This window comes from Coregonus lavaretus (assembly GCF_964263955.1).
Source record: "Coregonus lavaretus genome assembly, chromosome: 38".
Lineage (NCBI taxonomy): Eukaryota > Metazoa > Chordata > Actinopteri > Salmoniformes > Salmonidae > Coregonus > Coregonus lavaretus.
In genome coordinates this window covers 5,144,279-5,156,974 of record NC_140025.1, presented here as the reverse complement: position 1 = coordinate 5,156,974, position 12,696 = coordinate 5,144,279, and the positions used below count along the sequence as shown (strand labels likewise).

General features: G+C 46.7%; 1 protein-coding gene across 1 annotated transcript in view; it reads left to right on the top strand.

The window, feature by feature from the left end:
* The first annotated feature begins 1,201 nt into the window (after positions 1 to 1,201).
* Positions 1,202 to 12,696, top strand: part of LOC311112341 (bromodomain adjacent to zinc finger domain protein 2B-like) — a 24,539-nt gene continuing 13,044 nt past the window's right edge. Inside the window, exons 1-16 of the mRNA XM_084155405.1 lie at positions 1,202 to 1,411; positions 1,635 to 1,799; positions 2,772 to 2,977; positions 3,549 to 3,776; positions 3,881 to 4,462; positions 5,605 to 6,364; positions 6,524 to 6,814; positions 7,939 to 7,999; positions 8,105 to 8,213; positions 8,579 to 8,680; positions 9,190 to 9,418; positions 9,522 to 9,614; positions 11,355 to 11,416; positions 11,550 to 11,615; positions 12,263 to 12,328; positions 12,688 to 12,696. The exon at positions 12,688 to 12,696 is cut by the window's right edge and continues 36 nt beyond it. Of these exons, the coding sequence (XP_084011531.1) occupies positions 1,219 to 1,411; positions 1,635 to 1,799; positions 2,772 to 2,977; positions 3,549 to 3,776; positions 3,881 to 4,462; positions 5,605 to 6,364; positions 6,524 to 6,814; positions 7,939 to 7,999; positions 8,105 to 8,213; positions 8,579 to 8,680; positions 9,190 to 9,418; positions 9,522 to 9,614; positions 11,355 to 11,416; positions 11,550 to 11,615; positions 12,263 to 12,328; positions 12,688 to 12,696 (3,222 nt within the window). The 5' untranslated portion in view covers positions 1,202 to 1,218. The remainder of the gene's footprint in view (positions 1,412 to 1,634; positions 1,800 to 2,771; positions 2,978 to 3,548; positions 3,777 to 3,880; positions 4,463 to 5,604; positions 6,365 to 6,523; positions 6,815 to 7,938; positions 8,000 to 8,104; positions 8,214 to 8,578; positions 8,681 to 9,189; positions 9,419 to 9,521; positions 9,615 to 11,354; positions 11,417 to 11,549; positions 11,616 to 12,262; positions 12,329 to 12,687) is intronic.

The following is a 12,696-nucleotide window of genomic DNA, read 5'->3' as shown; positions in this document are numbered from 1 at the left end:
GTTTAGGTGAAAGCTTGATGATGATCGTGTTGAAGTATTAATCTTTTTTTGGGCAGTGTGCTGCTGAAATTTAATTCAAAAAAGGTTTGGAGGAAATAATTAGGAAGAGGCTATATCACAGGTATGCCTCTCAAACACCACACACAGCTGGTGTATTAAAGAACTGTGACTTGCTTGTTATTCGGTCTACCACTGATTTAGCCTATTTGAGCTTGTTTCATTTGCATGGTGATAGACACAATGGAGGAGGGATCTGTCCTATACAGTACCTGCAGAAACACTTCAATTACACTCCCAGCTGTCTAAATGTCCCGCTGCTCAGCCCGCATCAGTTTCAAGTTTCTTGGTAAATACAAAATTGAATACTTATGCAAATGTCTTGCCGTTTAGTTTTTAACTTTGCCCCTAAGAACATTCTCTTTGTAGTCTAATTAAACAAATCAGTTCCTCGTCAGAAAATATCATATGAATTGTCGACTGTGATTGCTCTTTTTGTGTTCTTCTCTCTCTCTCCCCTGCTGAAGTACAGCCTAGAGCTCCGTCTATCTAGAACATGCATGATGCGCATCTCCCCTCGGAGTAGTGTCTCTGTCTCAGTCACTCTCATCTGAGCTGCTCTGTTCTGGATTTGCACAAGCATGTGTAATCCTGTCAAGCTCCAATCCAGGGCCATCTTTGTCCTTTACGCTGCCTAATGTCTTGTTGAATATACATAAAACATCATCTTACCCAGCAGAAAACCTGGAGGGAGAGAGGAGAAAACGTCATTAAACTTTAACACACAGAAGGGATGTATACCTAAGAAGCCAGCGAGTCAGGGTATTCTGAGGGCACGACGAACCCTCGAGTCATCTCTGAATTCAATTAAGTTCAAGAAAAACTTAATTTATACCCCAAACAGAAGCACACTGCTGATCAAATCAAATGTTACTTGTCACATGGTTCGTAAACAACAGGTGTGGACTAACAGTGATATGCTTTCTTCCGGACCCTTCCCAACAATGCAGAGAGAAAGAAAATAGAGAAATAATAGAAAAGTAAAATAATAATAAAAGTAATAATAAATACACAATGAGTAATGTGACAACTGCTGATGTGACTGCTGAAGTAAAAAGTACTTAGTAAATACATTTGATTGATTTATAGTTTTTTATACATTTGATTGATTTATAGTTTTTTTGTGCTGTTTGACCATCCGCAGGTCTTTTGTATGGGGCGATGAGCGACCAGCAGCCCTACACCTTGTCAAGTGCCTTCCCCCTGGTCAGCCACCCAGCCTTCGGCCTGTACACCACCAGCTCAGGACGCCCAGAGTTCGGAGGCCTGGGGTCGTTGGGGTCCCTGGGTTCTCTGGGGTCCTTGGGGATGTCTGCGGCCCTGGCCGCACATCCCCAGCTGGGAGCTCTGACAGGTAAGAGGAGGGCCGGGTGTGGAGCTTGGACAGATGTAACATGACTGGGTCCAGGAGATTTACTTGACCTGAACAGCAGATTAATGAAACAGGATGACTAATCAGTATTTAAGTGTGTGCTAACTTCTAATACTCTTTAGGCAATTGTAATTGATATTCAGTACTGAAGTTAGTGGATGTGACAGAGTGGCACTGACATGTCGCTGTCCTCTCTCTTCATCAGAATGGTGGCGAGCAGCAGAGGCCCACAGTAGAGGTGCAGCAGCCTTCCTCCCCCCGTTCCTGGGCCTCTCCACAATGTTCACCCCCCATATCCAGCAGAACCACAGCCCCAGCCCCCTGCATCCCCCCTCCAGGACCCCCAGCAAAAACGGACAGACCCCCAAAGGTACAGCAACAGCCAGCCTTCTTACATTGAACCTTTACAAATGCTTCATTTTGAACTGAGAACAAAGGTGATAATTGCGACACTTTCTGTGCTCATCAGGGGAAAATGTATTGTATTGTACCTGTATATGGGCACAGAGTGTGAAAGAGCTTCTCACACCTGTTCAAAAGCGGCAAATAATTTTACCGCCAGGAAATAAAAGGTACCCTTAAGAGGGTGAGGTATTTAAAGCGCAACGTTTTTTACCCCTCTGGCAATTGCAAGAGATGTGAATGAATTAATCATTCCTGTAAGCAGGTGGTGGAAACTGTTCACAGGGATTAAGTGAGAGGCTCCCTAGTCTTTGCAGTCTCCGGCTCCTTGATGAGATTTCTCCCATAGAGAACCTTATAATGACTTCCAGTCTCAGTAAATGGCATATATGCTGGATTTTTTTCATCTTCTCTCTATCTTTTTCTCTCTCTCTCTATCTCGCTCTTTCTCTCTCACACACTATCTCTCTCGCTCTCTGTCTCTGTCTCTGTCTGTCTCTCGCTCTCTGTCTCTCTGTCTCTGTCTCTCTCTCTCTCTCTCTCTCTCTCTGTACCTTTTCTCTCTCAATCAAATGTTTTCATTTGACGCTATCTCTCTCTCTCTCTCTCTCTCTCTCTCTCTCTCTCTCTCTCTGTCTCTCTCTCTTTTTCTCTCTCTCTCTCTCTCTCTCTCTGCACCCTTTCTCTCTCAATCACATTTTTTCATTTGATGCTATCTTTTAATTTATCTTTTATTATGTAAACCACTCATGTTGTGCTCACACCATGTTCAGCATGCCTAAATGAGATACACATAAATACATATTTTCTTAAGGGTTTTTATTCTATTCCGCATTCAGAAGAACCCCAGATGTTTCATAGGCGTTTTTACTCGCAATGTCTCAAATGAGATTGAGATGATATGTAACAGTGTGCCGTGCCTCTTTCCATGCGATTTCAGGGGTGAACGGGGCAGTGAACGGAAGCGGGCTCTCCTCCCCAACCATGCAGGGGTCATACTCCATGAGCGCGTCCCCATCCCTGGGTGCCTCCCAGGCTGTTAAGGGCCCCAACCCCAAGGCCAGGGGCCCCAGGAGCAGCCCTCACAGCCAGAGCCACACAGCAGAGCTACAGCTGGAGAAAGCGCCCCACAAACCTAAAGACAAGGTCAGCTCAATGATTTAGTGGCGCTAGATTACTGATGAATGTAGACCGTGTTGGCTGACAACGTCACGAAAATGATGCGCGCACATCGATGTGGCCGGAAGCCACGTTGTTATGATTCTGAATGCTCAGATAGCTAGCAACAATGACAAGAAGTCTGCCATGTGGGGAATCGTAGGAGGCTCGTTCCAGCTCGTTGTATTATGTTATTGATACCATGTCTTGTTTTGAGGTGTTTTGACGGATTTCATGTCAATGCTAATATGGCTAAACATTTGCTAGTGCTCATTATACAATTGTATTTATGTTTTCAATAAATATTTGGAGATTAAATATAGATTACATGTTGTCAACAGTCTAAGCCAACTCTGTCTGTTTTGCACCATAGTTGTGCACGCGTCGGTTTTGTTGCTAAAAACCAACTCGTCTATAGCTATAGTAAAGCCTGAAGTATTTGACTTGGGGTCTATTTTGGACGTTTTTAGTTTTCCATTTCCGGTTTAGAAACAAAAATCAAATGGTCAAAAAGTACACTGGGTGCTTTATTGATTGGCAGCTCTCTGCCCTAATGCAGAAGCCCAGTAAGAAGCCAGCAGAGGTCGCTGGGGTCAGTGACAGCGAATCAGGCTCATCCTCGGACAGCTCCAGTGACGGAGCCATCAGCAGCGACCTGGAGGACCTCGGAGGGGAAGAGGAGGACGACGATGATGATGACGACGATGAGGATGAGGAAGAGGATGGAAAGAGTGAGGCGTGGAACTCGGAGAAGGAGAAGGCGAGGCGGGCGAAGAAAAAAATGAAGGTACAGTGATAGTGAATAGTACTGGTAGTGTATAGCTACTTATGTCTGTGATGTGCTCCGGGGTGAGCTAACAGCAGGCTTCCTCTCCTCTCCTCCCTCCCCAGATCGGGACACTAAGCTCGGGCATGAAGGAGGCCCAAGACAAGAGGAACAGCGTGCCCTCTGACCCCCACACCCTGGTCCCCTCACAGCACTCCCCCTCTCCTCCTACCTTGTCCCAGAGCTCCCCCCTGTCTCTCCAGACCTCCCGGCCCAGGAAGGAGGGTCTCCAGCAGCACCTTAGTGTCATCCAGTCCACAGGCCTAGCAGCCAGCTCCAAGCCCCTAGCCTTCCTCACCCACCCCTGCAGGGAAACCTCCCCATCACCCCTCTCTGCCTCTCCAATCCCCCTCATCACCTCCCCCAAAGGACGTACCACAGCTTCCCCTAAGCCGCCCAAGCTCCTGCCCTCCTCGCCACAGCACCTGCCCCTGTCCCTCTGCTCCTCCCCCAAGCCCCTGTCGGTGCCCTCCCTGTCCCGCTCCGTACCCCTGTCCTCCTCGCCTCAATCCTTCCCTCTCCTCACGTCACCCATGGCCAACTCCCAGCAGCCCAAGCCTCTGAAGACACCTGGCAGTGGGAAGGCCAGTAAGAGGAAGCTGCTGGAGGAATCACTCTCTCAGATCAACGAATTCAGGCTCAAACAGGTTGGTCCACTGTTCTCTCTGCACAGCCACTAGCAAGGAATATGGCGCTAAGAGTATCCCAGTATTCACACAGTAGCTATTTTTCCCGTGGTCAAATAATACCACAGACTGGTTACTGGCTAGTATAAGCTTTTCACCTAATTTTGATAATCTAAAAGCGGTCAAACATGAAACGGTTTCTCCTTTCACAGTTCGAAGGTTGTTCGTATTCATGGTAACATACTGTAGATGAGCTACAGTACGAGGGCTGCTTCCAGCCAGAGGGAGTCAGAGAGGGAAGTGTCAGTCCTGTCTGAGTCATTTGATTGGGTGTCCTGCTGTGTTGCTCAGCCTGTAAACCAAAAGGTCAATGCTTTTGGCCTCATTACCTCAGCAAAGCAGACGGCACGTATAGCTACTGTATGTACATGTATATATTACTGTTTTACTCTCCATTTAATACAGTCACAACTCAATAGAAAATATACATAGTTATCACCTTTTACAGTGGATTGTGGACCTCTCGGATATAGTCGAAATGATAATTGAAATAGTAGTTAATTGATGAGGCTAATTCCTATGGCTCCAGCCTTCTAGAAGTGGAAAATATAGCCTTTTCCCTTGTTCTATTTTACCAGTGGAGAGGTTATTGTGGAACCAAAGGCCTCTGCATTCCCCCAGTGGTTCAGTAACTGTTACTGTATTACATGGTCTGTGAAATTGATTTGTTTCACTTCATATCACATCTAGTTGAATGTACATGTCGAAGCCCTTACCTGTGTTTGCTGAAACACGGTGCAACGCCAAACGTGACTGTCGTTATATCAAATCTGCCGTTGTGCTGTTTAAAGTAAAACACAGATGCATGACGCTAACACTTTTCACAGACTCATAACTGTAGTAATTTAAGTGAGATACAGGAACTGTATCAGCGGCTTTACTCTTTACTTAGTACAATGCCTGTGGTTATTGCCATGTTATATGCCATTGTCTCCAGGCCTTCTGTCCTAGGCACAGTGAGACAGAGTGAGCCAGGCATTGTGCTTCATCACCAGCTTGAATAATCGACGTAGATGCAAATTGACAGCTGGCACAATTATGCTGTTTTCCCTTCTTTTATTCCCCTCCCTCCCTCCCTCCCTCCCTCCCTCCCTCCGTTCCAGTCTTTACTCTCGCAAGGCCAGACGTTCCCGGCGGCACAGCCCAAGAAGCAGCAGGGTCACAAAACCTCTAGGAAGGCTGCTGGGGTGACGTCATCCTCCTTGCCGCCCCCCAAGCTCTCCTCCTCGGAGAGTCCGGGTGGCGATGGCGGTGGTAGAAGCACCAAGCTGCCCCCTGCTCCCCTCCCCCCTCCCCCCCAGAACAACCACTCCAACCTCTTCCTGTCCAGCGCTCTCCTGGGCCTGGCTGCCCACCCCAACGGAGTCATCCAAAGCACCACCGCTCAGGACGCGCCGCTGTCCCTTATCACCAAGCCCCGCAAGGACCCCAACAAGGACCTCTCTGGGGCAGGGGCGTCCCTCTCGCTGCCCGTCAACCTCAGCATCAGTGGAAGGGCCCACTCGGCCTCCTCTCAGGGCCCCCCGGCACGGCCCGCTACCTCACCCTCACCGGCCACGGCCCGGGGACCCAGGAAGATCAAGGCCCCCAAGGCCCCTAAGCTCCAGGCCCCTAACCTCCAGGTTCAGGCCCAGGCTCTGGCCCCCATGGCAGCCTGGAAGGGCCTCTCTCAGAGCCACCTGGTGCAGTCTCTGGTGGACCTGTTCAGAGGGGCCGAGGCCGGTCTTCCAGGTCTCCCTGGTCTCCCTAGCAGCAAGGACTCGGATGACTCTGTTGAGGATGACGACGACGATGATGATGATGATGATGATGATCTGGATGATTTGGAGGATGATGAGGAGGACTCGGATGACAGCTTGTCAGGTTAGATACCTACTGTCTGACCATCCTAATGGAATGCACATGCAATCTTTGTAGTGTACAGTTTTTGGGGGGTTATGGTGATGTACAATAGTGAACACCATTCAACCATTGCTGAGTCTCCCATTGATACGCTCTCTCTTTCTGGTACCCTCCTCTCAGATTCTGACAGTAACTCGGACAGCGACGCGGACGTCTCCGGTGGCAAACTGAAGGACCTGAAGCTGAAGTTGCCATCATCAGGCTCCGCCTCCAAGAGGGAGAAGACCCCACTCAAGCTAACCAAAGGCCACGCCTCCTTACTGAGCAACTCAACCAATCACACGGCCACAAGCTGCTCCCCGCTCAACCTGCAGGTCATCAAGATGCCCAACATCGTCACCAGCTCCAGCTCCAGTGCCTTGGCCTATCACAGCTCTCCTTCCTCCTCCTACTCCCTGGCCATGCCCCCAGGTAACCGCAGGCAACACACCTTAAACGCCCGGTACATTGTCAAAGCCGCTCAAGTTTTAAATCGCCCTGTAACCGCAAATCTAGCATCAGATTACCCTAACTAACCCCTATCCCAACCTTAAACATTAGGGGGATGACAAAATATCTGACCCTGTATCAGTTGTTATGGCCAACTTCTTTACCTACTCTGCCAAAGCTACTCATACAGCACAAGCATAAAACCAGTCTGCAAAAACACCTAGCTGTACCTTTAACTGTTGAGGACACGTAACCACACTGGAATAGCTAAGCTCACACATGGCATTATATGCTGTCATCTTCAGATGGCTGTGGGAAGAGAACAGGGAGAGGAAAAGGGGGGTCTATTTTTAGTTAGCCGAGCGGTTGGCTGGCTTAAGCGGCCCTGGGTTCCTGTAGGTGCATGTCCTTGGGCTTAACAGGCCTGATAACTTGTTTGGCACTTCTGCCGTGCCGAGGTTTCTTTCTTTCATTCCCCTCTCCTCTCCTCCCTCTCTCTCTCAGCACTGGGAGATTACACAGCTTAGGAAAGGAAAGAACACACACACAGACACAACAAGGAAGACCGGAATTTTCCAACAGAGATTCCAATCTTCCTAAGCACGTTTAAATTAAAAATGCTTTATTGTCCATCAAATTCACATAAGAATGTCAGGGATTTTTCAGGGCATATTTGAGTAATTTCCTTAAGTTGCCTTCAGAGAATGGGGTTTCTCAATACTCTACCTGGTTAAATAAAGTTAATTCATAAACAATAAGGCACTCTCATGGCCACATCTGGTGGGGTTTGATACACAGTGGACACGCTTGAGGCAGCGCTCCAGTCAATAGGAGAGGGCACACCTTTGATCTGCCTGTGGATTGATTGTAACCAGCAAGGCCTGCATAGTGGAGTGTGCCCCAGCAGCCCCAATTGTCTCACACAATGAAACACGGCTCATATTCAGTACTGAGATGCTGTGGCTATGGGTGGGTGTTTTGGGCAGTAGCTCTGCGTGGGGCTGTAGCTGGGTGTTTAGGGCTATGGAGAGAGGCTGTGACTGTGTATTGTTCAGTTTGACTAACGGGCTCTCTCTCTCTCGTTCTCTCGCTCGCTCTCTCTCCAGGCGCAGGGAAAAGAAAGAGGGTGATGGATGAGCAGGAGTTGAGAATACCACTGGAGTTGGGGTAGGTAGAGTGGAGACTTGAATTGATAGGCTCTCTTTAGCAATGGCAAAGTCTCTGGCATTCGGTCACTCACTCACAGTTTCCTTCCTCCAATGTGTTTAACAGTTGGCAGAGAGAAACTCGGATCAAGAACGTGTCTGGGAAGATACAAGGTGACGTGGCGTACTACGCGCCATGCGGGAAGAAGCTGAGGCAGTACCCAGATGTGGTGAAGGTAACAGTAACACTTCCCGTTAGACTAGCCTTACGCTAGCAACTAGCCTCACCCTCACGCTAGTGCTCACTTAGCATCAACGCTAACCCCTGTGACCTTAACATAAGAAGAGCTGGAATCCTTTTAGTTCATTTCCCCAATCCCTTCCTCTGCCTACTAAAAGCTGACCAGTTGTTAGAGCATTCTGATTCTCACTGTGCTTTTGCTCAATTTCCCCCTAATGCTTTTGATGCTTAGTAGTAGAATCGTCACTTTAGTTTTAAGCTTCCGCCACTGTAGCTAGATCGCTTTCAATGTCACACTTTTACATACTTTCACATTGGATATCCCTGTCTCACCAAACGTCATTATTTTCTCTTCTGTAGTATCTATCCAGAAATGGAATAAGTGGCATCACACGCGATAATTTTAGCTTCAGTGCAAAGATAATGGTTGGTGACTTCTATGAAGCCAGAGAAGGACCCCAGGTGACGTCTTTCATCTATCTATTGCCCGTTTTATTTTTTGATTTCCTCTTTTCATGTACAGTAGGAACAGTAGAAGTGAATTCAGCAGTTCAGGGACATAGATATACATCAGCTATAGACTCCAGTAGTCCTACTCCCTAGCCCCCTTTGTATAGGGAGTAATGTAATAATCAGTTGACATTACTTCCACAGGTGACCAGTCATATACTGTACAGTAGGATAGTTTAACTAGCTGAATGGTGAATGGAATGTGTTGTAGTGGTGTTCATATCACAGGTAGAAATTGGACAATTATCCGGTTCATAGCTTTGTAGTCCAGTAATACCACCATACATTGCATATTTTGATCTTTGATCTGCCCTCTTTTCTCTCATGAGTGATCTATATAAAGAGTAAAACCTAGAGTAACAGTAGAGTAATAAAAACAACTAAAGTATTTTGAAGCCGTTTATTACCCACACTAGACTAACACCCCCTCTACCCTGTTGTTTCGCCCGTCCTACCCCCAGGGTCTGCAGTGGAGCCTGCTGAAGGACGAGGATGTCATCCCTCATATCCTGGCCATGGAGGGCCGGCGGGGACGGCCCCCCAACTTAGAGCGCCAGCGGGGGGCCGAGGGGGGCAAGGGCTCCCGGAGGAGGAAGGGCCGGCCGCCCAACGTGGGAGAGGGTCTGGGGTTGGGGGCAGAGGTGCCTAGCCCCAGTGAGGCCAAACTCTTACGCAAACTGGAGGCCCAAGGTGAGGAGGAAAAACCCCAACCAGATCTCCATTTGAAGTCTATGAATGCAACCTACCAAACATGTTTGGTCACACAGTAACATTCCATCACCTCTCTCTGCAGAGATAGCCAGGCAGGCGGCCCAGATGAAGATGATGAGGAAGCTGGAGAAGCAGGCCATGGCCAGGGCAGCGAAAGAGGCCAGGAAGCAACAAGGTACACTACATAACATCTGAGTGCATCCACCATTCCCCACTGTCCTCTTGTATATACAGTTGAAGTCGGAAGTTTACATACACCTTAGCCAAATACATTTAAACTCAGTTTTTCACAATTCCTGACATTTAATCCTAGTAAAAATTCCATGTCTTAGGTCAGTCAGGATCACCACTTTATTTTAAGAATGTGAAATGTCAGAATAATAGTAGAGAGAGTGATTTATTTCAGCTTTTATTTCTTTCATCAAATTCTTAGTGGGTCAGAAGTTTTCATACACTCAATTAGTATTTGGTAGCATTGCCTTTAAATTGTTAAACTTGGGTCAAACGTTTCGGGTAGCCTTCCACAAGCTTTCCACAATAAGTTGGGTGAATTTTGGTCCATTCTTCCTGACAGAGCTGGTTTGTAGGCCTCCTTGCTCGCACACGCTTTATCAGTTCTGCCCACAAATTTTCTATAGGATTGAGGTCAGGGCTTTGTGATGGCCACTCTAATACCTTGACTTTGTTGTCCTTAAGCCATTTTGCCACAACTTTGGAAGTATGCTTGGGGTCATTGTCCATTTGGAAGACCCATTTGCGACCAAGCTTTAACTTCCTGACTGATGTCTTGAGATGTTGCTTCAATATATCCACATAATTTTCCTTCCTTATGATGCCATCTATTTTGTAAAGTGCACCAGTCCCTCCTGGAGCAAAGCACCCCCACAGCATGATGCTGCCACCTCCATGCTTCACGGTTGGGATGGTGTTCTTTGGCTTGCAAGCTCCCCCTTTTTCCTACAAACATAACGATGGTCATTATGGCCAAACAGTTCTATTTTTGTTTCATCAGACCAGAGGACATTTCTCCAAAAAGTACAATCTTTGTCCCCATGTGCAGTTGCAAACCTTAGTCTGGCTTTTTTATGGCGGTTTTGGAGCAGTGGCTTCTTCCTTGCTGAGCGGCCTTTCAGGTTATGTCGATATAGGACTCGTTTTACTGTGGATATAGATACTTTTGTACCTGTTTCCTCCAGCATCTTCACAAGGTCGTTTGCTATTGTTCTGGGATTGATTTGCACTTTTCGCACCAAAGTACGTTCATCTCTAGGAGACAGAACACGTCTCCTTCCTGAGCGGTATGACGGCTGTGTGGTCCCATGGTGTTTATACTTGCGTACTATTGTTTGTACTGATGAACGTGGTACCTTCAGGTGTTTGGTAATTGCTCCCAAGGATGAATCAGACTTGTGGAGGTCTACAATTTCTTTTCTGAGGTCTTGGCTGATTTCTTTTGATTTTCCCATGATGTCAAGCAAAGAGGCACTGAGTTTGTAGGTAGGCCTTGAAATACATCCACAGGTACACCTCCAATTGACTCAAATGATGTCAATTAGCCTACCAGAAGCTTCTAAAGCCATGACATCATTTTCTGGAATTTTCCAAGCTGTGTAAAGGCACAGTCAACTTAGTGTATGTAAACTTTTGACCCACTGGAATTGTGATACAGTGAATTATAAGTGAAATAATCTGTCTGTAAACAATTGTTGGAAAAATTACTTGTGTCATGCACAAAGTAGATGGCCTAACCGACTTGCCAAAACTATAGTTTGTTAACAAGACATTTGTGGAGTGGTTGAAAAACAAGTTTTAATGACTCCAACCTAAGTGTATGTACACTTCCGACTTCAACTGTATGTACAGAAGCACTGCAAATCATTTCTTAACACCTAAGCACTTAAAGTCTCTCTTTCAGCCATCATGGCAGCCGAGGAACGGAGGAAGCAGAAGGAGCAAATGAAGATCATCAAGCAGCAGGTAGGGCATTCTTTATGTGGCATCACTTCCTGTCAAACCGTCCCGTCTGTCTATGGCGGTATCCTTGTTCTACCACTGCACCACCGTTTGGTTTGCGTAGTGTATTGATCAACCTCCCTCTGTGTTTCTCCAGGAGAAGATGAAGCGTATTCAGCAGATCAGGTTGGAGAAGGAGATGAGGGCCCAGCAGATCCTGGAGGTACTACAGTCAACTGACCCAATACCAAACATGTCCTCTGAATTAGCACAACGTTATTCCTCAAATGCATCCCAGAGCCTCAGTCTACTCTGTCAATAGTATTTGAATCTTACCCAAGCCCATTACTGAATAAGACCACAGTGTTGGAAGGAGTAACGTCTCAGGCATAATTCCACATGGAACTAATGCTAAATTGGTCTTGCTTGACGGCTGTTGAATATTAAAATCGCTGTCTCCGCTAGCTGTCTCAGTCAGACCATATTTAAATTAGACAGAAATTATTTTTTTCAATTTTATCAGACAACAGCAACAGTTTAGCATAAGTGGGTAGGAGAAAAAAAAATATTTCCCTTGCACACACAATTACACTGTAGGAGCTCCAAAGTATTTTAGCAGGACTAAATCAAATTTGAGTTGACACGGTTGGCAAGCCACTCTTAACAGGATTTTTTTGCTGTTTGCAATTACATATTTAAAAGATCTACACATTTGACTGGCACGTGAGGCATACATTTCATTTTCTGTTACAGGGAAAATAGAATATTTTGAGTGCTGCGGTGCGAAACTGCGGAGTGGCATGTGTCCGTCAGTCTGTCTGTCTAGATGTCTGGCAGTGAAATGACGTTTGACCTGATTTGCATTCGCAGGCTAAACGGAGAAAGAAAGAAGAGGTTGCGAATGCCAAAATTATGGAGGCAGAGAAACGAATAAAGGTGAGTTTGTGTTACACACAGAACCCCTGTAGCTCAGTTGGTAGAGCATGGCGCTTGCAACGCCAGGGTTGTGGGTTCGTTTCCCACGGGGGGCCAGTATGAAAATGTATGCACTCACTAACTGTAAGTCGCTCTGGATAAGAGTGTCTGCTAAATGACAAAATATATATATATCTCAAAATAAACCAAAATGTCAAAGCTTTTTCCAGATGAGTTGTGTCTGACAATGAGATTAGGTATGAGCTGTAGCTCCTCTGTAAAATGGTCTGAAATCCCATCAGCCCTAGTGATTTTCATGATGGTGGCTGTATGAAAGTGTATTGATTTTCTCCCCTCATCTTTTCTGTCTTCCCCTGAAGGAGAAAGAA